Source organism: Diadema antillarum, unplaced genomic scaffold (genome assembly GCF_040938485.1).
Source record: "Diadema antillarum isolate AM-2024a unplaced genomic scaffold, OU_Dant_1.0 seq00001552_RagTag, whole genome shotgun sequence".
In the NCBI taxonomy this organism is placed as follows: domain Eukaryota; kingdom Metazoa; phylum Echinodermata; class Echinoidea; order Diadematoida; family Diadematidae; genus Diadema; species Diadema antillarum.
Window position 1 is genome coordinate 264,851 of NW_027272281.1, and position 26,579 is coordinate 291,429.

The 26,579-nt window shown below is 41.4% G+C and overlaps 1 protein-coding gene and 1 pseudogene across 1 annotated transcript; both read right to left on the reverse strand.

Moving 5' to 3' along the window:
• Positions 1–1,468: 1,468 nt before the first annotated feature.
• LOC139710665 (heat shock 70 kDa protein IV-like) lies at positions 1,469–4,188 on the reverse strand (annotated as a pseudogene).
• Positions 4,189–9,152: 4,964 nt separating this feature from the next.
• On the reverse strand, positions 9,153–25,953 carry LOC139710666 (heat shock 70 kDa protein IV-like). Its single transcript, XM_071622588.1, has 2 exons — positions 25,766–25,953; positions 9,153–10,815 (listed from the first exon to the last, which is right to left on the reverse strand). The coding sequence occupies exons 1-2, from the start codon at positions 25,951–25,953 to the stop codon at positions 9,153–9,155; spliced, it is 1,851 nt and encodes a 616-aa protein (XP_071478689.1).
• Positions 25,954–26,579: the final 626 nt, after the last annotated feature.

The window sequence follows — 26,579 nt, forward strand, 5'->3', positions numbered from 1 at the left end:
CAAAAAACTCAAATCAATGGTACATAATAATTATAACTTGCCTGAGTAGAACAGGGAGGTGAGAGGACTCACCTCCATGATTAGAACTATTTAACCTGTTATTTTACATTATCCTTTTTAATAATTGACTGATCAATTTGAAAGGAACAATGAAAGCTTGCTTTACCTCTTGTTTCAGCCTTCATGTTCCCATAATCATTACACTATTACTCATACTTTGAATTCGTTATGAACTTGATGGCACACAATATGCTCGTATACTTAAGTATTTGTGACCCGCTACAACAAAAAGGATCCAAAAGTCGTGGAGGACGATTTTCTGAAAATGACATGATATCATTTCCTTACTTTTCCGCTTTAATTTCGTATATAACACGACTCATAAAAATACTCGGTTGCGGAGATATTGGTGAATTTATGTCGAGTGGTCTATAATCGGAATTCAGCATTTCGAGCAAGCCGCCTTCAAAGTTTTCGTTTAGACGCAATCTTGCTCAAGGGGAGGTAAGACAGTTTTCACCTCTTGCTAATAGAAGGTCTGCTCATAGCAACCTCCGCAATGTTCAGTCAAGCTTAGCGCCAGCGGTCTACGCATGACCAATCAGTAACCAGGGTGCCACGCACTGACCAAAAGGATCAAACGCTTATTGCTAGGGGCGGAGTCTATCTGCGGCGCTTAATCCAAATCTTCGGACATGTTTCTGTTCCGCTGAAAGTCTGAAAATCATGGCTTAGAAAAACGCTGATTTCTTGCCTTTCCTTTGATCATTAAGTTTCCAAATTTCTTCAGATGATAGACAATACATTAGACTACAAAATTTTGCCAAAACAGAAATCCGATTTACTTCAAACTAAATTTTCTCGGCTCAGCCGTCAGCGACTTTAGGATCCTTTTGTCGTAGCGGATCACATTTATATGCTGGTTTTTCATTCAGTTCTTATTCTTTTTCCTATTTTTTTCTTTTTCTTTTCTTTTACTTTTTTTATCCGTTGTACTTTGCTAATTTAGCTTTCATAATATAGTTTTGTTATTAGTGCTTTGTGTCCTATTTCCATTCCAAAACGTATTTCTTTCCTGGAACCCTCGTTTACAAGCTTTGCTTCTGCGATTTCTTCATATTTGATATTGAGAATTGTCGTCTATGCACTTACATATGCTGACACACTTTCTAGACATGATCCGCTTTTTTGTATTATGCTTATTTGTCTTTTTTTTTTGTTGCTTGGTATACATATAACGTAGATGTAAAGTAAAATATGACAATAGACGTACTGGAACTGTTCACTGTGTCTCGAGTGTCGGACCGGTGCAGTTTCAGTAATTCAAAATTGATATTTGCCTGAATAGTTGTTCCATTCTCTAATGATTCTGGCTAATTCGTTCCATCTCAGTCCTACCACTGACCACCTACTGCAAAGGTAGGCCCCACCTACTCGATGACATACCATCAAGACAACAAGATAACTATTATATATAGTTATCTTGTTGTCGAATCCAAACATTCATTTTCATTAACATAATTGGTGAGCACGATTTCTGAAGCAATTCATGTTGCTGTGTAAACTCTTCTTACTTCGCCTTGGAGTTGAAATCCAACTTACTGAAAGACATCATCTGCAGCCTTGATGATCGCCTGTTTGTCATCAGCAGTTAGCTTCTTCTCAGCTGAAGGTTCGCTGACAGCAGGTATGACCCTGTAGGCATAGTCCTCCAGTTTGTTTCTAGCTCGAATTCGTTTCCTCTGGAGGTCATCCTCAACTTTGAACTTCTCAGCATCGTTGATCATGAGTTCGATTTCCTCCTTGGATAAACAGTCACTGTCATTAGTGATTGTGATATCGTTGCTGCGACCTGTGCTCTGGTCCTTGGCTGTCACATTCATGATGCCATTGGCATCGATAACAAAAATCACTTCGATCGTTGACACACCGTTGGGAGATGGAGGAATGCCACGGAGCACAAACTCTCCTAGTGGATTATTGTATTTCGTGAGCGCCCTCTCTCCCTCATAGTTTTTAACCCTCAGGCGTCTTTGGTTATCAGATTTTGTGGTGTAGGTGGCAGTTGCCACAGTGGGTATTGTTGTATTTCTCTTGATCACGGTCCACATTTTGCAACCGCGGGTTTCAATTCACCAGTGAGAGCGGGGTTATGTCAACAAGGTCGACATCCTGGATTTCTGCGCTCTGATCGCCAGACAAGAGGGCTGCCTGGATTGCTGCACCGCAAACCACCGCTTCATCTGGATTGATGGACCTTGTAAGATCCTTGCCATCTAGAAACTCCTGAAGCAACTCCTGGATCTTTGGAATACGAGTTGAACCTCCAACCAGCACAACAGTATTGATGTCTTTCTTGTCGATCTTTGCATCAGCAAGAGCACTGTCAACTGGGTCAAGGCATTTCCCGAAGAGATCATAGCACAGTTCTTCGAAGCGAGTTCTCTTGACTTTTGTGCAGAAATTATCTCCCTCAAAGAGTGATTCGACATCAATGCTAGCTTGGGAACTGCTAGACAGAGTCTGTTTAGCTCTCTCAGCTGCTATTCGGAGACGCTGAAGTGCTCGTGGGTTGTTTCTGAGGTCCTTCTTGTGTTTGCGCTTGAATTCCTCTGCAAAATGGTTGACCAGCCTGTTGTCAAAATCCTCACCACCGAGATGGGTGTCTCCAGCACTTTACTTGACTTCGAAGAAGCCATCATCAACAAGCAGAATGGACACATTAAATGTGCCTCCACCGAGGTCAAATATCAGTACATGTTGTGCACCTTGCAACTTTTTGTGAAGTCCATATGCCAAGGCAGCTGCTGTTGGTTCGTTGATAACACCAAGGACATTCAGCCCCGCAATGACACCAGCATCTTTGGTGGCCTGTCGCTGAGCATCATTGAAGTAGGTGGGAACAGTTATGACAGCATTAGTGACCTTTTTACCCAGATATGCCTTAGCTGTCTCCTTTATATTGCTGAGAACCATGGCGCTGACTTCCTCCGGGGTTAGGATCTTTTCTTTTCCCTTGTATTCAACCTTTATCGTGGGTCTACCTCCTTTGTCGATCACCTCGAATGGCCAGTATTTCATATCAGCTTGCACACTCTCGTCTGTGAATCGCCGACCAATCAGCCGCTTGACATCAAAGATTGTGTTCTTAGGGTTCCTGTAGTGCAAGAGAAATTGAACATTAAATCAGAAGATTTAGAAAAAAGTACCCAATATTAAGATACTCGATCACTTTATACGTAACTATATTGAGAAAAATCCCAGCAGCCTGTAGTTATGATGACTTCCAGCCTAGGAAAAGGAAAATTGGACAATTAAAGAAAAGAAATAAGGCAACTATTATTTTGCATATGCCATTTCTCAAAGAGACACCTTGTAGATCTGAACCTCGATTGCTTTATCTGAACTAAATTTCTTTATTCGCCAGACCTGGTACCCACCCTTCGGTCCTTTTTTTTATATGGCGAGCTTTATCGCATAAAGAGCTAAGTCCATTTCTATTAGGTTGAGCTATTTGCGATTAAATCTGCTACAAAAAAAGGAAATAAAATTAAAAGTATAGAATATGTTAAATAATTACTTCAAAATATCCCTTACGATGTTACAAGTGAGATATCCCTGAAAATGTTTTATTTGGCTCCATCTGATGATGAGTTCACTTTAAAAAATGGCACTTCTCTCATTTTGTGGTAAAACTCCCATAATAAGGCCCTTATGTCTATGCGCGTGTGCCATTCACGCACCCTCCCTAAATGAGCGATGAGCCACAGTTATTTGTAACGGCCTCATTGAAATAAAAACGAAATGACCTTTGCTCACTCCTTCCTGAACATAGTTCTGTGACCTGGATTGACGTGATGTTGATTAGACAATGAAACACCTCTGTCGGCTCAGGACTCCAGGGATATGGAATAAGGGTCCCCCCCCCTTTTTTTGTGAGCGGAGACTGTGATGTTACAGGAGAACGCAATTCGACAATATCATGAAGTAGATTGCTTACATAGCAGCTTGTGTTTTTGCAGCATCTCCGATGAGCCTCTCCGTATCGGTGAAGGCAACGCAACTTGGAGTGGTCCGGTTTCCGTCGTCATTGGCAATGATTTCAACTTTGCCATTCTGAAAGACACCGACACAAGAATAGGTTGTTCCCAAATCTATTCCAATGGCTGGTGCTTTTCCTGATGCCATATTCCTGATTTGAAGCTTTGTCATTTAAAGAACTACAAAAATGGCCACCCTGGTATTATCTGAAAGTATGTTTTCTATCTTGCTTTCCTGCCTACTCAAATTTGCTTGCTCTTCACTTGCTGGCTCACCACTCGAAACACAAACTTATTTTTTTTTTTTTTTTAAGCAGGTCGGCAAAGTGTAGCTCTTACTTCGCTCTTTAATGTTCGATTTCTCTTCTCGTTTGAAAGTCTGGCTCGATAAGCAGCCATAGAGAAGTACGGTTAATTCGCGTATACCATCCTGTTCATGGATAGTGCTGCACTCTAAAAGGATCTTGCGCAATAAAGGCTCCGAGACATCTGTGCGGAGGGAGAGTGATGAAATCTAGTTCAATGTGAAGGACATGTACACGACAATGGTATCGCCAGCACAGGCGGAAATAAACCATGACTCGGTTATCCGAGGGTCGCATGCTCGCTAGTCTTGACTAAAGGCCCTCTTCATTGGCTTAGATTAAAGGGAAATTAAACCAAAATATAAATGTGACGTGGCGGATTGCAGCAATACTATAGAAAGTTTAAGGAAAGTCATGCAGTCTGGCATGAGAAAACTGCCACACTGGGTGACGTTATGTACAAGTATTTGATCTGCATAAAATTCAACATATTTTCACTTTCTACGTAGTACTTCACTTACCTCCAGAAAGCAGGAGAAATACTTGTACATTTATCATGTGTTTCCATAGTAACAATTTCAGGGAACGTTTACAGCTCATTAAAAAAAAATAAGTCCTCTATATATTTTGTATCATGATAATTATTGTACATTGGTGAGTGACACGATATAATTACTTGCTATGCTGTTTAGACATCATTCACAGTCACTAAACGCAAACTTCACAACATCCTTGTCATATTCTCGTAGGAGGGGAAGATGAAATTAAAGGGATGATCTTGTAGGACAAATATGAAACGATTAATTTTGAAAACGCTCTTTTTTAGACTGTCAGGATATCAGTGTAATTGTAAGTAAATTGGCCAAAATGAAATGAATACAAATCTTTGATTTTTAAGATTTTGTTTTAATGGGAGAATTTCCTTGAATGAAAGTGCTAGGCGTGTTTAGGAAATTGTGCACAGTGAATTTTGGAAGTATCAAAGAAAAGCAAGAGTGTGTGCAGAGCATAAAGAGCATGAAAATCATTGGAACATATTTGTACGCTGGTCAGTCTGATATCCCTTATAATCATTTAATGCTTTAGAGAATGGGAGGGGCGGAGATTATTAGTTATATTTCCAGAGTTAGTTGTTATATGGGCGTCTCATGCCCTGATCGGCCCACCCCTTATATGTGTATATATATATATATATATATACATACATATACAAGACACCTGTTTGGTGTCTTGTTTCTAAATCATGCGCTTTCCTCGCCAGGATAAAGCGTTTTTAGATCTATTGCCATTTTAGGTTTTTATCACACATATATATATATATATATATATATATATATATATATATATTGAAGAGTTTGTTCGCAAAAACCGATATGTCAATTTCTGAAGATTTTGAAGTACGGTCTCTGTCATAAAGTACAAAATAATACCTTTTAAATGATAAATGGTCATTACATTATAAAGGTACATTTTTGAAGTTACGGTTAAAAGAAGCAAAAATTTTCTTATTGTTCTCTTTATTTTTCTTGACCTTTAATCATATATATCTCTATTTGGCAAATATGGACTTATCGGTTTTTGAGAACAAACTCTTCAATATATATATATATATATATATATATATATATGTGTGTATGTAATATTTATATACATGTATATACAAACATTATGAAGAATTCGTTTCAAAAATGCTAAATACACTTCAATAGCAAGGAGAAAAGCCTTGATTACTATTTCAAAAGCTTCGAAGTGTTTTCATGCATTGACTTTATGTCCCATAGAAGCACCTTTTGAAAAAGAACTCTTCATATTATAACATTTATTGAAATGAGTGAATAGTTTATTATTTATGGATCACTAATTAAGAATGAAGTGCACACATATCCATACTTTCCTATGATTGTCTCACTGTCATAGTATATCCCTCATGTCACATTTAATTCTCTTCTTACGTGCATCCGCATTCGCATTTCTAGAAAATAGTAAATTCACACTCGAATTACGTTTGCATAGTGAAATCTTACGCAAAAAGGAGGCTGAAATTTCCTCGTTCTTTGACTACTTTGATCTTATTTATTTCTCTGACAGTGCTACATGTATGTTTGAAGGAAGAACATTTGTTCGCTAATACTCCTAAAAATCTAATAACCCCAAATTCAAAGCTATAAATATATGCATATCCCAGTTCGGCAAAAATATCTGTGAGAGTGTGCGTGTATTTGTGTGTGCTTTTGAAAAACAGCAATGGCCGAATATCGAAAAATAGGAAAAACTGGTGGTACCAACTCTATTATGATTATGTTTTGAATTTTGTGTAAAATACATCCTATGTTTTTTTATAATCAAACGAATATATCAGTGGAGAGTTTACGTGAACGTCTTCACCTACATTTGAATGCCAAAATTTACTGCCGCACACACACAAACACACACACACACACACACACACACACATTACATATATATATATATATATATATATATATATATATATATATAAATGCTTGTCAATCATCTCACATGAGATTTTTTTAGTTTGTTCACCGATCTTCACATACAGTGTCACAAATTGTGGCCCCTGTATGATTATTAAAGACACGTACAATTATGTTAGCTGAAGCAAAGTCTTGTACAATCGCCAAACTCTTCTGCAAATCACTGATGAATGCCATGCTACGTATTATTTCATCACCAAAAGCGATAAGGTTTCCAAGTTTCACAATGATCCACCGCCTTTACAAGAAAATGAAAAAAAAAACATCCAAAAATGTGCTGGCAGACCTTTGAATTGTTAAAGGCAGAATATTGGGGAAAACATCATCAATAATTATAAGCTTCCGTCCAGACAAATTACCAGAAGTCTGTTAAGCAGAGCGCACACAAGCAGACCGTAAAAAGAAGAAAAATGATAATTAATCTGTAATGTGGACAAGACGGAACAAGCAAGGGTGCTATCGCTTAAACTTATAGTCACCTTTGTATTTCTTTAATGATACATCTCTACACCGAATTGAACAGGATACGTCAAGAAATGGGGCTTGTAAAGCGCACACAGAGCAGACCCTCTAAAATCAACTTACAGTGCACTCCCATTACAACGAGCAAAGTTAACGCAATTTCGTTACAACGACGTAAAAATTCACGTTCCGACATCATTATTATTGAAGTCTTATGGTGAAAAGTTTGCTTACAACGAACACGGTTATAGCAAGAATTTCTATGCGTCATTGACAAAGAAAAAAAAGGAAATGTTCTCCGTTATAACGGAATGTGAATCGCTTACAAAATTATACAGCATAAGAAACATTTACAGAACACATTTCAGTATGGGTTTAAATAGAAATCGCTTTGTGTTTGGGATATTTGCTCCCTGCATGTGTTACATTTCGTCTCCGGGAAGAACGTGCGTTATTATATGTTGATCCGATATGAAATAGGGTTCCATATAGGAAAGGTTTGTTATTCAAAACACACAATACTGTATACCTAAATATTTGATGGCACGAAACTAAATACAGTCCGTTATTAGGACATTGCGTGGCATTATTGCGAAGATTGATTGTACCTAAGGTTCGTCAATTCGAAAGTGAAATAAGGTTCGTTACATCGAAGGTTCCTAAATCTAAAAATGATTTGAATTGTTTTAATACCGAAGGTTTGTTAATCGGAAAATGAAGAAATGTTCGTTAATCCGAAAGTGAAAAAAAAAATGACTTTTAATAATTCATGCCTACTAACAATCCTTAGGAATGTCAAGCCATCGTGTTCGCATTAACGAACCTTCAAAAAGAATGTTGTTTTTTTCATTTTTGGATCAACGAGCCTTCGGAAAAACGAACCTCATCTTATTCTCTGATAAACGAATCTTCGAAATAACGAACCGTGTGCATTGTCGGATAAACGATCCGTCGGTAAAGTGAACGTATTTCATTTCGGATAAACGAACTTTCAGAATAACGAATCTTCGGAAGAACGAAACTTGGGAATAGCGAAGCATCGGAAATTACAGCGAGATTTTGAAATAACGAACCTTTGGAATTAGGCCTACATACCTTCTGAAGAATGAACCTTTGAGATAACTTTAGGCCCCAACCGAATCCTAAACCAGAACTTTTCATACAATTGTTACAAGCTAATTAGGAAAGTAGGCCCACAAACAATATTGTGCTCTCTATTCGTTCACTAGCTTTAAAGGAAATCAACAAGGTAACATCGCATTTAACATTCATGATGGATATTCAATGAACAACATACAGCATACGGAGGGTTAATGTGTTTTCTTCATATACTGCATTTGTTCGGTTATATCCAAATTTCGATATAAAGAAATAAAACCGCCAGTCCTAGGACTTCGATATAACAGAATTACTCTATATTTGTGTCAGTCCTGGGACTTCGTTATAACAGAATCGCTCTATATTTGTGTGTGACGACTGAAAAAGCTAGGGCGCTATCACCAACAATCATAGGCTTCTAGACTTGCACAGGTTACAGGCAATTTCCATGTTAACGAAGTCCTTAGAACTGGCCGTTTTCTTTCGAAATTTCCTTACACCGAAAAATATTTTTTTCACCATAGACTTTCAATGTTTATAGCTTCGGAACTCGAATTCTAACTTCGTTAGAACGAACTGGTAAATCAAAAGTGTCCTCCGGTACACGTACCGGGAGATACAATAAAACGGATATACATGGCACTATAAATTCTTGTTAAATGATATTGGCTGATTTAGTTCGTCTCTTCCAGAGCAGGTTCACAATCCCCTGCTCTGGCTCCTGACTGACGCCCTCTTGGCTGTCATTCATTTTACTGTCCACTCCCAATTTCAATCTTGATTGGTGAGCACGTCTTTCGAAGCTTTTCCAGTTGGTTTGTGAACTCTTCTCTGGTTGCATTGGAGTTGAAATCCAGCCACTGAAAGACGTCATTTGCAGCCTTAATGATCGTCTGTTTGCCATCACCGGTCAGCTTCCTCTCAGCAGACGGTTCGTTTACAGCGGATTTGACCCGGTATGCGTAGTCCTCCAGTTGGTGTCTGGCTCGAATTCTTTTCCTCTGGAGATCATCCTCAGCCTTGAACTTCTCAACATCATTTATCATGAGTTCAATTTCTTCCTTGGATAAACGGTCTCTGTCATTGGTTATCGTGATATTGTTGCTGCTACCTGTGCTCTGGTCCTTGGCTGTCACATTCATGATGCCATTGGCGTCAATGTCAAAGGTCACTTTGATATCTGCCACACCACTGGGAGCCGGGGGGATACCACGCAGCTGGAACTCTCCAAGTAGGTTGTTGTATTTGGTAAGCGCCCTCTCTCCCTCGTACACTTCAATGTTCATGCTTGTTTGGTTGTCTGAAACTGTGGTGTAGGCCTTTGTTGCCTTAACTGGAATTTTCGTATTTCTCTTGATCACGGTTGACATTTCACCACCAGTGGTCTCGACTCCAAGAGAGAGTGAAGTTACATCAACAAGGATCACATCCTGAATTTCTTCACTCTGATCTCCAGACAAGATGGCTGCCTGGATTGCTGCACCGTAAGCCACAGCTTCATCTGGATTGATGGACTTGTTGAGGTCTTTGCCATTCAGGTACTCCTGTAGAAGCTTCTGGATCTTGGGAATACGGGTTGATCCTCCAACCACCACAACAGTGTCGATGTCTTTCTTGTCAATCTTCGCATCAACGATAGCGCTCTGGACTGGGTCAAGACACTTTTTGAAGAGGTCAGAGCACAGTTGCTCAAAGCGAGTTCTGGTGACGTTCGTGCGGAAATCAATCCCTTCGAACAATAGTTCTAACTCGATACGTGCCTGTAAGCTTCCAGACAGAGTCCGTTTAGCCCGCTCAGCTGCAGCATGGAGACGTTGGATCGCTCGGGTGTTGTTTGTAAGGTCCTTCTTGTGTTTGCGCTTAAACTCGTCTGCAAGATGGTTGACCAACCTGTTGTCAAAATCCTCACCACCAAGATGGGTTTCTCCGGCTGTTGACTTGACTTCGAAGATACCCTCATCGATCGCCAGGATGGACACATCAAATGTGCCTCCACCGAGGTCAAAGATCAGAACATGCTGCTTACCTTGCAAATTCTTATCTAGTCCATATGCCAGGGCAGCTGCTGTCGGTTCGTTGATAATGCGAAGAACATTCAGGCCTGCAATCGCACCTGCATCTTTTGTGGCCTGTCGCTGAGCATCATTGAAGTAGGCTGGAACAGTTATAACAGCATCAGTGACTTTTTGACCCAGATATGTCTTAGCCGTTTCCTTCATCTTGCTGAGAACCATGGCACTGACCTCCTCTGCGGCTAGGATCTTATCTTGTCCCTTGTATTCAACCTTTATCACAGGTCTACCTCCTCGGTCGATCACCTTGAATGGCCAGTGCTTCATGTCCGCTTGAACACTCTCGTCTGTCAATCGCCGACCAATCATTCGCTTCACATCAAAGATAGTGTTTTTAGGGTTCCTGTAATGCAACAGAAATAGAAAATTACATGACAGTACTGACAAAAAACGACAACACAGCACTCGTTAGAGATAATTGATCGCTTTATACACTTATCTATGGCGGGCGTGAAGTTTATTTCAAAAGGGAGGAACTTGAACAATGAAATAAAATATCTACATGTTTATGCAATCCCGAGAAAAGAAATAGACACTTGCAATATTCCACACAATGGCAGGTAGTCATACAATTGTTGAGAAGACAACTGACTTATGAATTATATAAGTTTATTAATAATATTATAATTACATAATTATAAAATTATAATGTTATAAATTTCAATAGAAAGAGGTGTTAACATGCATGGTGTATGCATGGCTAAAATGTCCGTATGGTCCAAACGTCTTACAAGAGTCTTCACACCATGCCATGTCATGTTTTGTTGTCGACGGTTAAGCAACTACAATCCCGACTCCTTTAAATTCCACTACTGTTTGTGTCATTCAAATCATATGTAGAATCACTGGATGCCGATATAAGTACGTATTGACGAGTAATGATTATTGGGTTTTTTTCTTTCTTGAAAGAAAAAGATTATAAATGCAGAAGGGCGAGGATGTGCCATAACATTTTTTTTTGAAACCATGTCACCTGCTTAATATATAATATATATATATGTGATCCTGGGAGTAAGATCACAATGCCCCCCCCCCCCCCCCATTTTTTTGATTGATTGACTTTACTTGCTGTACACAATAAGAGGTTTCCTCAATGATGAAGCTACAGTACCTGCTTCATTACATAATACCCCCCCCCCCCTCTTTGGAGAATGGAGGAGTCCAAAGAGTTTGGGTGAGGGGAAACAGTGGCAGGAAGTCGTGGCAGCTGGTGTGTCATTCTATACATACACGCTGATACCACAACCATCAACCTGTTTCTTCTCATCCTTTTATCATCCTAGGTAAGTCTCTTCTCATCTTTGATTTTATATATTTCTAAAGGTGTTGCAAAAAGGGAATGTAATCAGTTACCATTGATAATATGTGTGTTCTTGATAATACACTCACTCTCACAAGATATACAAGATGTATTTTGAGAGAATATTTTGGTGTAATCAGTTACCATTGATAATATGTGTGTTCTTGATAATACACTCACTCTCACAAGATATACAAGATGTATTTTGAGAGAATATTTTGGTCATTAAGTATTATATGGCTGGATTACCATGCTAGTATGTGTTGAGTTTGAGAGTGTTGTTTGTTAACTTTAATTTATTATTGATAGATGAAAATGCACAGGTGTTGGTATATTACACATGCTAAAGTATCACTAGATGAATGTATGATTTGTAGATAACTTGTGTATATGGGTTGTGTTGATGTCTAGTTTGTAGCATATATAGACCTTCAATAAGGTTTGGGATATGAGTGTATCTTGCAGTGGAGGTACACACAATCTGTACATATGCATTCTACATGGTGTATACCATGGGGCACATGTTTGCAAATTGGTCCTTTGTTTCATGCCTAGATGCAGCGTTTAGAGTACCAGTATGTTTACCACTGTGCCCATGGAAGAGGTGTAGGCTTTTGTTCCGTGTGAGAGACTGAATAGATGCAGTCACTGACTAGGCAGAGATTAAGAGTTTTACGGCCAGTGTGTTGGAACCCCAATCTGTGAAGCTAGTCTGAATTATTCAGACCCCTTACATGTACATAAATGTTTTATCAATGTGAATATATATATGTTGCTTGAATCTTGATCTATAGGTATCATTGAGAATATCAGATACTGGTATATCATTGATTTTGATTCATAGAGAGTAGAGTTGTGTAGGCTTTTCAGTAGATGCATTTACCACTGTATATAAAGAGAAGCTAGAGTATGTCAATAGTTATAGGGTCTGTGTTATAGACTATCAAGGGGACAGGAAGTGCTGTATGTTAGCACAGTCTCTAGCAAGATGTTGTCCTCCCAGCTCACAGGGTGGAGTAAGTTTGTATGTAGGAGGATAAGGGAAGTTTGATGTCTACATGAAGGCAAGCGCCATGGTTCTCTTTGTTAGGAAAAGAGTTTATAGACTTCCTCCCTCAGTTTATGCTTGCTGGCCCTGTACTAGTGAGTAAGTTGTTGTAGTAATTTATCTGAAGAAAAAGTATTAAGTTGAGAAGCTAGTTATTTTGAATGTTTTCCTTATGGGAAAAACTTTAGATGAAATGGTTAGGAGAATAATTGCTTATTGGTTGTGGAATAGATATAACTGAGTTACTGCTTTAGCTTTGCATTTAGTATGAAGACTCATACTAAAAGTTATAATATACATTGTATGATTGGAAATTATAATGTGAGAGAGTTGTTTAATCGGATAAATTATATGTTTAGAATTATTTCACTCATGAAAGGGAAAGGCCAACTCTGTTACAGTACACTTCAATTAATAATAATTTATATGTTATTTTACCAGAAAGACTAAAACAGATATGGAATTAGTATGGGAACGGAATCTGGCATAGACAGGAAGTTAATGAGTTTGTTAGAATAATACTTTAATGATAATCAGACAGTTTATTGATTATTGATTAGAAGTGTTGTCAAACTGATATATCGAATGTAAGTACTGATTAAGACAGAATTGAATAGTTATGTAGTTCAGCTTAGTTTATGCGTTAAACTGAGAACTGATGTGTGAATTAACGTTGCGTTAAGTTCAAGAGTCATTGTGCTTTTGTTATACATTATTACTCTAAAGTATTTGATGATGCTTGAGTTTTGTCTGTTGAGACTTAATGAGAGTAATAAATGTGTGTCATTCTATACATACACGCTGATACCACAACCATCAACCTGTTTCTTCTCATCCTTTTATCATCCTAGCACCCCGTACCCCTACAGGGGTGTTACATTTTCTGGAGGCACTGCCCGGATGGTGTATAAGCCAGTGATGTCTGCAACACTCCTGCGGCATTACTAGTTAATGCATCACCCACCCTAAGCGCACTGGAGACCAGCCTGGTAATATCTGCCAAAGAGAGTGATTTCAGCTGCACAGAAGTCATCACCAGGGTTTGAGTGACGATGACTGAACAGATGGAAGAGCTAATGACCGACGTGCTCGGAAGGTTACAGGCGAGCACTGAGGGGGAGCTCCTCGAGGTAGCTGAGATGCTTCACCTGAAGGAGGCGGATGCTGGGGCTAAGTTGAAAGGACGCGCTGGGCTCCGACGACTACTGCACCGGTACCTGGTCAGTGAGGAAGTCGAAGATCAGGACGACGGAGGTGAGGCGGTATGGCTGAAGGTGAATGAGGCTCTTGGAAAGGGTGCAGATGAGGAGGGCGCTGATGAAAAGCCGTGTCAGACGAGTGGATCGGATCAACAAATGAGGGAAGAGGTAATGGAGACGCAGACAGCAACAACTGCCAAACCATTACAGGCCCCAGGACCCCAACCAGCTCAACCTGCAACCCTCCCGCTTCCTCTTCAGGTGGGAAACCTATCTCTTCGCCGTGAATTTAAGATCTTCGGCCAGATAGGTGAACCACAACAGAAGGACCGCCTATCTTTTTCAAGCCTGATCCGACAGATAGATAGTGGTTTGAGGAAAGGATGCCCGGAAGAGGAAGTGGTGGAACAAGTGATAAGAGCGATTGTTCCCGGATTACGTCTCCGCCGTTATCTCGAGGGAAGAGCTGGCCTAGACCTTCCAACTCTGCGAAGGATTCTCCGGGCTCATTACAGGGAGAAGGATGCCACCTCACTCTTCCAAGAGCTCTCCACAACAGCGCAAGACAGGAAAGAGACGGAGCATGACTTCGTCCTCAGGGCCATGGACTTGAGACAGAAGATTCTGTTTGCCTGTAAAGAGACTGGATCCGGCGTGACGTATGAGGAGCATCAGGTACAACAGATGTTTCTTCATGCCATCACGACGGGGTTACACAGTGATGTGATTCGGCAAGAACTCAAGCCATTCCTAAATATAGACGGGTCAGATGAGACACTTCTCGAAGCACTGACAGTTGCTGTTGGCAATGAGGCAGAGAGGAGACAGAAGTTGGCTTTCAAACCAAGCAAAATCCCGTCTGTCAGCGAAGTTTCTGCGCAACAAATAACAACAGAAAACACCAAAAACAAGCAGCCGAAAAGAACTGAGCAGCCACAGTCAGGGTTACCCAACTGGGAGGAGATGCAAGCTGCCATACGATCGATCATTCAGAAGGAGATGCAGACACAGCAACCCCGCCAACCTCCTCCACGTCAGCGTCGTTCACGCGGCTGTACCAGTTGCCAAGAGGCCGGCCGAGGAGACAACTGTACCCACTGTTTCCGGTGCGGGAGCAGTGAGCACTTTGCCCGAGGATGTCGCAGCCAGGGAAACGGCAGTGGGGTGCCCAGACGGGACATGGAGCGCCCAAACCAGTCTCGTCCCGACAACCAGTAGAAACATCCCATCGTCCAGGGAATAGACTCAGAGTGGCCAGACTAGTGGGTGAGAGGTGTAACATCAGCTGCTTTATTGGAGAGAAGAGGGCTGAGGCGCTATGGGATACGGGAGCCCAGGTTTCTGTCCTCTCCAAGGAATGGCTGAGGAAGCATCATCCAAGGAAGGAGATTCGACCAATCTCGGATTTGTTTCCTGATGGCTCTCTACACCTTTCCGCTGCCAACAGTACCACCATACCATTCCTGGGATATGTTGAGTTCTGCGTTTGCCTGGACCAGCCAACAAAGACTGAGATTATGGTACCATTCCTTGTAACAAATGCCATGGATAACCAGATTATATTGGGGTACAATGTCATTGCAGAAGCTGTCTTGGTCCCCAACAACTCAAGTTCAGAGATAGGGGCAGTCATGTCCTCTATACTTCCAAGTCAGCCTCAGCCAACAATCAACGCCATTGTCGACCTCATAACGACACCATACACAATGCCCAACACATCAGTACGATCAGGGAAGACCACACGACGTATCCCTCCTGGAAGCTCAATCTTCACCTGCAAGATACACACCGGAGACTTACGCGGTCATACAGCATTGCTCGAACCTGCCCTTGACACTTCACTACATGAATCCCTGGAGGTGAACCCAGCGATTGTGGAGATCGGAAAAGGAAAGTTCAGCAAGGTGAAAGTAGTGGTGACGAACTCTTCCAAGGGAGATATAGTGGTAGCAAAACAGTCTGTGATTGCTACATTAGAACCAATCTCTGCCATCGAATCAATCCCAGTTGCCAAACAGGCTAGTGTTGGTGAAATCAAAACAACCCTTGAAGATGACTGGCTCTCAAATTTCTGCCTTGACCACCTGACCCCTCCCCAGAAGCTTATGGTCCTCGAGATGCTGCGAAAAGAGAAGGAAGCATTCTCAATGGGGGAAGAAGACATTGGAAATATCAGTGACCTTCACATGAAGATAAACCTCACCGATCAAGTCCCAGTGCAGAAGACATACATGTCTATCCCTCGTCCACTACTTCGTGAAGTCAAGGACTATATCCAGGGTCTATTGAAGAAGAATTGGATAAGGAAATCTTCCTCCCCGTACTCTTCTCCAGTGGTTTGTGTGAGGAAACGAGATGGATCACTGCGCCTCTGCATTGATTATAGAGCCCTCAATGCCAAGACCATCCCAGACAGACAGCCTATCCCTCGCATACAGGATGTCCTCGACAGCCTTGGTGGAAACCAGTGGTTTTCCACCCTCGACCAAGGGAAAGCTTACCACCAAGGATTTGTTGCAGAGGAATGCCGGCATATGACAGCTTTCGTCACTCCCTGGGGATTGTATGAATGGAATAGGATTCCATTTGGCCTTACCAATGCCCCTGCTGTATTCCAAAGATGCATGGAGAGTTGCCTGGAGGAGTTGAGTGGTGACATCTGTCACGTCTACCTAGACGACGTGTTGGTCTACAGCTCAACTTTCGAGGACCACGTCAGGCATCTACGGCAAGTCCTTCAGAGGTTGAAAGCAAAAGGAATTAAACTGAAGCCATCCAAGTGTCGTTTCTTTGAGAGGGAAGTGAAGTACTTGGGTAGAATCGTGTCTTCTGAAGGCCATCGCTCAGACCCAGTAGACGTTCAGGCTGTGGAAGCTCTTCGAGAAAAGACGCCCAAGACAGTAGGTGAGCTGAGGCGAGTACTTGGACTCGTGGGCTACTACAGGCGGTATATTCCGAACTTCTCGAAGACAGCTCGACCACTGTACAATCTCCTCTCCATCACCCCTGAGAGCAAAGGAGGGAAGCCGAAAGGAAAAGGCAAGAAGAATGACCACGTACTCCCTTCTAATCACCCCATCGAGTGGACAGACCACCACCATGAGATCCTGAGCTCCTTAATTGGCAGCCTACTGCAAGCACCAGTAATGGCATTTCCAGATTTTGAGAAGCCGTTCATATTGCACACTGATGCATCCAACCAGGGACTTGGGGCTGTGCTGTACCAGAAGCAGGGAGAGAAGCTCAGGGTGATCGCCTATGCCTCGCGGACATTAACACCAGCAGAGAAACGGTACCACCTCCATTCTGGGAAGCTAGAATTCCTCGCACTGAAGTGGGCCGTATGTGATCGATTTCGGGACTACCTGTATTACTCACCACCCTTCACAGTGTACACCGACAACAATCCGCTCACATATGTCCTGACTTCTGCCAAACTCAACGCTACAGGTCTACGCTGGGTGGGAGAACTAGCAGACTTCTCCTTCACGATCAAGTATCGACCTGGAAGAATCAACGTGGACGCAGACTCCCTTTCCCGTGAGCCCCTGGACTGCTCCACAATGCATGATTTCACTGAATGCATCTCTCCAACAACACTCAGTGCTGTCTGTGCAGGCATCCAAGTTGGTCACAAGGAAGGTGCTCCATGGGTCATGGCAGTGAATGCTGTACATGGTAATGATCCTTGTGTAGAAGATGGTCCACTGGAGAAGCTCAGCATGATGGAGATAAAATCCGCACAGGAGCGAGACCCAAGAATATCAGCAGCTCTGAAACTGTATCGCGAAGGGAAACCACCAAGCATCCGAGAGAGGCAGCAGTTGCCGAGACAGACACGGCAAATTCTGAGGGAATGGAAGAAGTTGGAAATTGATGAGTACGGTATTCTCCGTCGTAGAACTGCATCATGTCTTCAGCTCGTCCTTCCCGAAGAATATCGTACCCTGGTCTATAGGGAACTGCACATCAACATGGGCCATCTCGGACCAGAACAAGTACTGCATTTGGCTAGAGAACGTTTCTACTGGCCGAACATGGAGGACGATGTCACGCGGTTCATCACGCAGAGATGCGAATGCCTTAGACAAAAGAAGCCAGCAAGGATTACTAAAGCGCCTCTCGTCAACATCGAAACAACCCATCCATTCGAGTTAGTCTCTATTGACTTTGTTCACTTGGAGAAGAGCAAAGGTGGCTACGAATATATTCTAGTGATCGTAGACCACTTCACTCGCTTTGCTCAGGCGTACCCCACAAGGAACAAGAGCGGGAAAACAGCTGCAGACATCATCTTCAACCATTATTGTCTGAAGTATGGTTTCCCAAAACGGCTGCACCACGACCAAGGGAGGGAGTTCGAAAACAACCTTTTCCAAAGACTGCAAGAACTCTCCGGTATTGGCCATTCTAGGACGACCCCATATCACCCTCAAGGTAACGGTCAAGTTGAGCGGTTTAACCGCACCTTACTAGGAATGCTGCGCTCACTACCAGAAGGAGAAAAGGCCAACTGGAAGGCATCCGTCGACAAGGTGGTACATGCATATAACTGTATGCGGAATGAAACAACAGGTTTCTCCCCTTTCTTCTTGTTGTTTGGCCGTCATCCGAGACTACCGATTGACCTTGCCTTTGGTTTTGAGCGTGAGAAGGAGGGACAGACTGAGAGCAAGGAGGCCTTCGTCACACGCTGGCGCAGTCAGATGGAGCAGGCCTACGACATTGCAGCCAGAAATGCTGGACAGGCAGCCGGACGGAGAAAGCTCCACTATGATGAAAGGGCCAAATCTAATGTGCTCTCACCTGGTGACAGGGTACTTGTGCGAAATGTGCATCCATCACAAGGACCCTCCAAACTACGATCCTACTGGGAGGATAAGGTGTATGTTGTGGTAAAGCAGAAAGGAGAGCACATCCCTGTTTATGAGCTGGCACCAGAAAGCGGTCAGGGAAAGGTCAGGGTCTTACACCGCAATCTACTCCTACCTTGCAACCTACTGTCTGCCCGACCACCCCAAAATGACTCTCGCGCTACCCAGCCTAGTACTTTCAGACCTCCAAAGAGAAAAACCAATGACAGGGATGTCACTGAGCGCCGTGGCCCCATGGCTGACGATAGTGACGATGATATCCAGCTATTTGTCACTCGCCCATTTCCTGACACTCAGACCCAACAGGCCCCTATGCAGGATGACCCTACCCTCCAACAGACTGATGCAGGTGACATCGCTGATGCAGGTGACAACGCTGATGCAGGTGACATCGCTGATGCAGGTGACATCGCTGATGCAGGTGACATCGCTGATGCAGGTGACAGCGCTGATGCGAGTTACAATGCTGATGCAGGTGACATCGCTGATGCAGGTGACAACGCTGATGCAGGTGACATCGCTGATGCAGGTGACAACGCTGATGCAGATGACATCGCTGATGCAGGTGACAACGCTGATGCAGATGACAACGCTGATGCAGGTGACAACGCTGATGCAGGTGACATCGCTGATGCAGGTGACAACGCTGATGCAGATGACAACGCTGATGCAGGTGACAGCGCTGATGCGAGTTACAATGCTGATGCAGGTGACATCGCTGATGCAGGTGACATCGCTGATGCAGGTGACAACGCTGATGCAGGTGACATCGCTGATGCAGGTGACAACGCTGATGCAGGTGACATCGCTGATGCAGGTGACATCGCTGATGCAGGTGACAACGCTGATGCAGGTGACATCGCTGATGCAGGTGACAACGCTGATGCAGGTGACATCGCTGATGCAGGTGACAACGCTGATGCAGGTGACATCGCTGATGCAGGTGACATCGCTGATGCAGGTGACATCGCTGATGCAGGTGACAACGCTGATGCAGGTGACATCGCTGATGCAGGTGACAACGCTGATGCAGATGACATCGCTGATGCAGGTGACATCGCTGATGCAGGTGACATCGCTGATGCAGGTGACAACGCAGATGCAGGTGACAACGCTGATGCGAGTTACAATGCTGATGCAGGTGACATCGCTGATGCAGGTGACATCGCTGATGCAGGTGACAACGCTGATGCAGGTGACATCGCTGATGCAGGTGACATCGCTGATGCAGATGACAACGCTGATGCAGGTGGCAACGCAGAAGGTTACAACGCTGATGCAGGTGGCCACGCCGAGGCAGAGGACGACACCGCACCAGTGTTGGTTAGCCCTACCGGAGGCCATGCAGACAACAGTGAGAATGAGGACGACACCCGATCTGATGAAGCAACCTGGCAGGACAACAGGGACAGGCGACCTCAACGAGTCAGGCACCCCCCAGAGCGGTTTGTTTATGATCATCTAGGACAACCATCATCCCAACCAACCCAAGGACAGGTTATGTCCACTGCATATAACTACCAACCTCATTTTCTTGCATCCCTAACTCCCCAACCAGTCTACGGGATTCCCCAACAGAGCCCCTTTCAACCTCCGTTTTACCCTATGACCATTAACCAAAACTACATGCCAACCCATCAACAGGGACATTTAGGTTCTCAAAACACTTTATCCCAACCAGGTGTGCTACCACCAGAAAGAAACGCTGGCGTGCCTACAAATGGCAATCAAACAATGCCATTTCATCCATGGCCATTTACATTTCTGCCCCCTAATAATCAATGGTATAGTTCCCCTGGACCACAGTAGCTAATTAGCACAAATTTTGTGAGAGATTGGCTGGAGAATTTAGACCAGCGAAGTAAAACAGCGTTTGAAGTATAATCCATGAATTGTTGTCGGCCACGTTGGCCGATATATCGTCGACTGGTATATAAATGTATTGAGTATGTGTCGATAGGGAAAGGTCACAGCGCTGTGAAACTGAAAATTGGTGTAGGACGAGTTTAAACACTCGATTTAGTAGGATATGAAATCATGACACTGTGTTTCTGCTAGTTTCAAACCAGTATAATGATTTAGAATCTAAGTTACACCAGTTTAAGAGATGAGACAGTACTCATGAAGATTAATTCAGTCTTTCCTGGCATCGCAGATGTAAAATTGTTCTATGAATTAAGACCTCACAGGTCATGAATTTCAGCTTTAATGAATTGAGCTCACCATTGACGCTGGTTTTCATAAGGATTTTGAACAGTTTGAATTTGGATTAGATGAATTATGCTGATATGCCCAGTAGGATGATAGTGTTTACAATTCATGCAAAGTAACAACATGACTTAGTGTTATTGTTACTTATTGTGTCTACAGGTATGATGTGAATTCTATATAAGTTAAATGTCGAGGACGACATTTCTTGTGGAGGGAAGAGTGTGATCCTGGGAGTAAGATCACAATGCCCCCCCCCCCATTTTTTTGATTGATTGACTTGCTGTACACAATAAGAGGTTTCCTCAATGATGAAGCTACAGTACCTGCTTCATTACATAATACCCCCCCCCCCCTCTTTGGAGAATGGAGGAGTCCAAAGAGTTTGGGTGAGGGGAAACAGTGGCAGGAAGTCGTGGCAGCTGGTGTGTCATTCTATACATACACGCTGATACCACAACCATCAACCTGTTTCTTCTCATCCTTTTATCATCCTAGGTAAGTCTCTTCTCATCTTTGATTTTATATATTTCTAAAGGTGTTGCAAAAAGGGAATGTAATCAGTTACCATTGATAATATGTGTGTTCTTGATAATACACTCACTCTCACAAGATATACAAGATGTATTTTGAGAGAATATTTTGGTGTAATCAGTTACCATTGATAATATGTGTGTTCTTGATAATACACTCACTCTCACAAGATATACAAGATGTATTTTGAGAGAATATTTTGGTCATTAAGTATTATATGGCTGGATTACCATGCTAGTATGTGTTGAGTTTGAGAGTGTTGTTTGTTAACTTTAATTTATTATTGATAGATGAAAATGCACAGGTGTTGGTATATTACACATGCTAAAGTATCACTAGATGAATGTATGATTTGTAGATAACTTGTGTATATGGGTTGTGTTGATGTCTAGTTTGTAGCATATATAGACCTTCAATAAGGTTTGGGATGTGAGTGTATCTTGCAGTGGAGGTACACACAATCTGTACATATGCATTCTACATGGTGTATACCATGGGGCACATGTTTGCAAATTGGTCCTTTGTTTCATGCCTAGATGCAGCGTTTAGAGTACCAGTATGTTTACCACTGTGCCCATGGAAGAGGTGTAGGCTTTTGTTCCGTGTGAGAGACTGAATAGATGCAGTCACTGACTAGGCAGAGATTAAGAGTTTTACGGCCAGTGTGTTGGAACCCCAATCTGTGAAGCTAGTCTGAATTATTCAGACCCCTTACATGTACATAAATGTTTTATCAATGTGAATATATATATGTTGCTTGAATCTTGATCTATAGGTATCATTGAGAATATCAGATACTGGTATATCATTGATTTTGATTCATAGAGAGTAGAGTTGTGTAGGCTTTTCAGTAGATGCATTTACCACTGTATATAAAGAGAAGCTAGAGTATGTCAATAGTTATAGGGTCTGTGTTATAGACTATCAAGGGGACAGGAAGTGCTGTATGTTAGCACAGTCTCTAGCAAGATGTTGTCCTCCCAGCTCACAGGGTGGAGTAAGTTTGTATGTAGGAGGATAAGGGAAGTTTGATGTCTACATGAAGGCAAGCGCCATGGTTCTCTTTGTTAGGAAAAGAGTTTATAGACTTCCTCCCTCAGTTTATGCTTGCTGGCCCTGTACTAGTGAGTAAGTTGTTGTAGTAATTTATCTGAAGAAAAAGTATTAAGTTGAGAAGCTAGTTATTTTGAATGTTTTCCTTATGGGAAAAACTTTAGATGAAATGGTTAGGAGAATAATTGCTTATTGGTTGTGGAATAGATATAACTGAGTTACTGCTTTAGCTTTGCATTTAGTATGAAGACTCATACTAAAAGTTATAATATACATTGTATGATTGGAAATTATAATGTGAGAGAGTTGTTTAATCGGATAAATTATATGTTTAGAATTATTTCACTCATGAAAGGGAAAGGCCAACTCTGTTACAGTACACTTCAATTAATAATAATTTATATGTTATTTTACCAGAAAGACTAAAACAGATATGGAATTAGTATGGGAACGGAATCTGGCATAGACAGGAAGTTAATGAGTTTGTTAGAATAATACTTTAATGATAATCAGACAGTTTATTGATTATTGATTAGAAGTGTTGTCAAACTGATATATCGAATGTAAGTATTGATTAAGACAGAATTGAATAGTTATGTAGTTCAGCTTAGTTTATGCGTTAAACTGAGAACTGATGTGTGAATTAACGTTGCGTTAAGTTCAAGAGTCATTGTGCTTTTGTTATACATTATTACTCTAAAGTATTTGATGATGCTTGAGTTTTGTCTGTTGAGACTTAATGAGAGTAATAAATGTGTGTCATTCTATACATACACGCTGATACCACAACCATCAACCTGTTTCTTCTCATCCTTTTATCATCCTAGCACCCCGTACCCCTACAGGGGTGTTACATATATATATATATATATATATATATATATATATATATAAACATATATATATATGTATATATATACATTTATATATATATATGTATATAAATCACGGTTTTAATCTTATAAATATATGAGATTAAAACCTAAAATGGCATTAAAACGCTTTATCCTGGCGAGGAAATTAAGCGCATGTTCTTAAACATGCGCTTAATTTCCTCGCCAGGATAAAGCGTTTTAATGCCATTCTAGGTTTTAATCTCATATATTTATACATATATATATATATATATATATATATATATATATATATATATAAACATGTATACATATTTGTCAGATGGCAACTGCTGATCTACATACTTAACAAACATGTTGGAAAAAGAAACCAGCGAACTAGAACCAGTCATCTACTGTTTTCCAGGCAGCGACACATCCATTAGGCAGTTACACGATGAACTTGGAACAGATACCCATGCTCTGAACCTCCGACATTCTTACGTTGAATATTATATTTTTCATTACTTTCCAAATGGATATATTATTAGGGTCGATTGTCGGATTATGGATCATTAAAAAAAAATCACCATCATTGAGCTCAACGTGACCCCAACTTTTGCAGCCTCATAGCAGGATAAACTCAAAGCTTGAAGAGTGGCTGTGATGTAGCACAACTGGCAAGATGATAGTTAGTATACATCACGGAATTTAGAGTGGTGTGAACAATGTCTATGGCGCAGACAGAGTATATAGTTGATATAATTATGTTATTTTCCCCCCTTTTTTTTGCATCTAATCCCTGTGTCGTAACAACATCGTCAAAGAATGTCAAACTATCCTCTCTCAACAACTACTATATGTGACCCTGCACCACAAAACAAACAAAAAGTCGCCAGACATGAATTTTTAGTTAAGACCATAATTATGAAAGAGCAGACTTTAAGCTTTAAAATGATGTATAACTCAAATCAAATGGACTCTCCCAACCTGTCAAAATATTGGAAAGAAAGCGCAAACTTAGGAAAAGTGTAAACTGAGAAAAGAGGCTCTGAAGTACAGTGTCTATTCAAGCGCTTAATCTTCACCAAACCGTGCTGGCTGTGCGATGAATGGGACTAAAAAAAAAAACAGGAAGTAACCACCGGAGTAACAACAATAAAGGGATTATCAAATTAAACTGAAATTAAGCATGCCTCATTAACACATTCTGTCCATAATTAATGCCAACTTTCAACGCAGTAGCCCTATTCTTTCAAAAGTTATTAGAATTGAAAGTGAAGAGTGTGTAGAAGGTTTTTCAAAAATGAAAAAGGGACTCTAAAGACACACCTAATCACACTATTCTACCAAAAATGTTCGAGATAAACCGCTAAAAAACACACTTTCCCGCCTCTTTTATGACCCCAAATTTTAGCATAATGTAAAAGAAGACTTGTTCTTTTAGAAAATATGAAAAAGTCAAGATCATCTAGGTTGACCCATTTCACCTACTTTCAGTCCTCACGCAAAGTCAGTGTGTGCGACTTTTTGTTCGTTTTGTGATGCGCGGTCACATTATATATATATATATATATATATATATATATATATATGAAAAGTTTGTTTGCAAAAACCGATAAGTCCATTTTTGAAGATTTTGAAGTACGGTCTCTGTCATAGAGTACAAAATAATACCTTTTAAATGACATGTTGATCACTACATATGAAAGTATATTTTGGAAGTTATGGTCAAAAGAAGCAAAAATTTTCTTATTATTCTCTTTATTTTTCTTGACCTTTAATCGCAAATATCTCCATTTGACAAATATGGACTTATTGGTTTTTGCAAAAAAAAACTCATAAAAAAAAATTCATATATATATATATATATATGCATATGTGGCATAGTGGATAAGACTCTCGACTCCCAGTCGGAGGACCCGAGTTCGATTCCAGCCCAGTGCTTACGTCCTTGGACAAGATGTTTTTACCCACTATGTCCCTCTCGACCCAGGTGTATAAATGGATACCTGGCATTACTGGGGTAATAATAATGGCAGGGCCCTCCGGTAGAGCAGTGGCAACACTGAAGAGGCTACCCTGGATAAATAAGACCTTATTATTATATTATATATATATATATATATATATATATATATATATATATATATATATATTTAAGAATAAGAAATGACACCTGAGATTCCCAGATTGACACAATTTCAATCAAAAGAACACATTTCATGTATTAGATTTGCTTACATAGCAATTTGGGTCTTGGCAGCATCTCCAATGAGCCTCTCTGTGTCGGTGAACGCGACGCAGCTTGGAGTGGTCCGATTTCCTTCTTCGTTGGCGATGATCTCGACCTTGCCGTTCTGGAAGACACCGACACAGGAGTTGGTCGTTCCCAAGTCTATTCCAATGGCTGTTCTTTTGTCTCGTGCCATATTCCCTGACTTTATATTATGACGTCAGTTCAAAGAATCCAATAAATAATCACGATGATTATACCTGAAAATATTTCTACGTTCTTGTCCTCCTGCCCGCTTAAATATTGCTGCGACTTTACTTGCTGTTTTACCACTCTCAAAATACATTTTTGTTTTCAATCAGGTCGGTAAAGTGAAGCTCTTTCTTCGAGCTGATAAGTTAGATTGCTCTTCTTGTTTGATAGTCTGCCTCGGTGTTCTGTCTCGATGAACAGCCATCGAGAAGTGAAGTGAATTCGCGTGTCTCATCCTGCTAGTTTATATGGCCACTAGCCAACGGGATCTTGCGCAATACAGATTCTCAGACAACAGTTCGTCAGGAGAATGATGAAATCTATGAAGCTCACCGCGAGAGACAAGTATTGGCCACACTTGTAGCCTTTTGACAAGGCCTCGTGGCTGAGGAATGAGACTAACTCGCCACACCGAGCATTGCGAGAGACGGGTGAACGCGAGAGGGATTGGCTTGGTCTCTACTCGCATTCACCCGTTCTCTCGCACTTTAATAGTTTCTTTTTCAGCCACGAGGCCTTGCCAAAAGACTACCACATGGGCGGCAAAAGACCACGTCATCGGACAGGGTA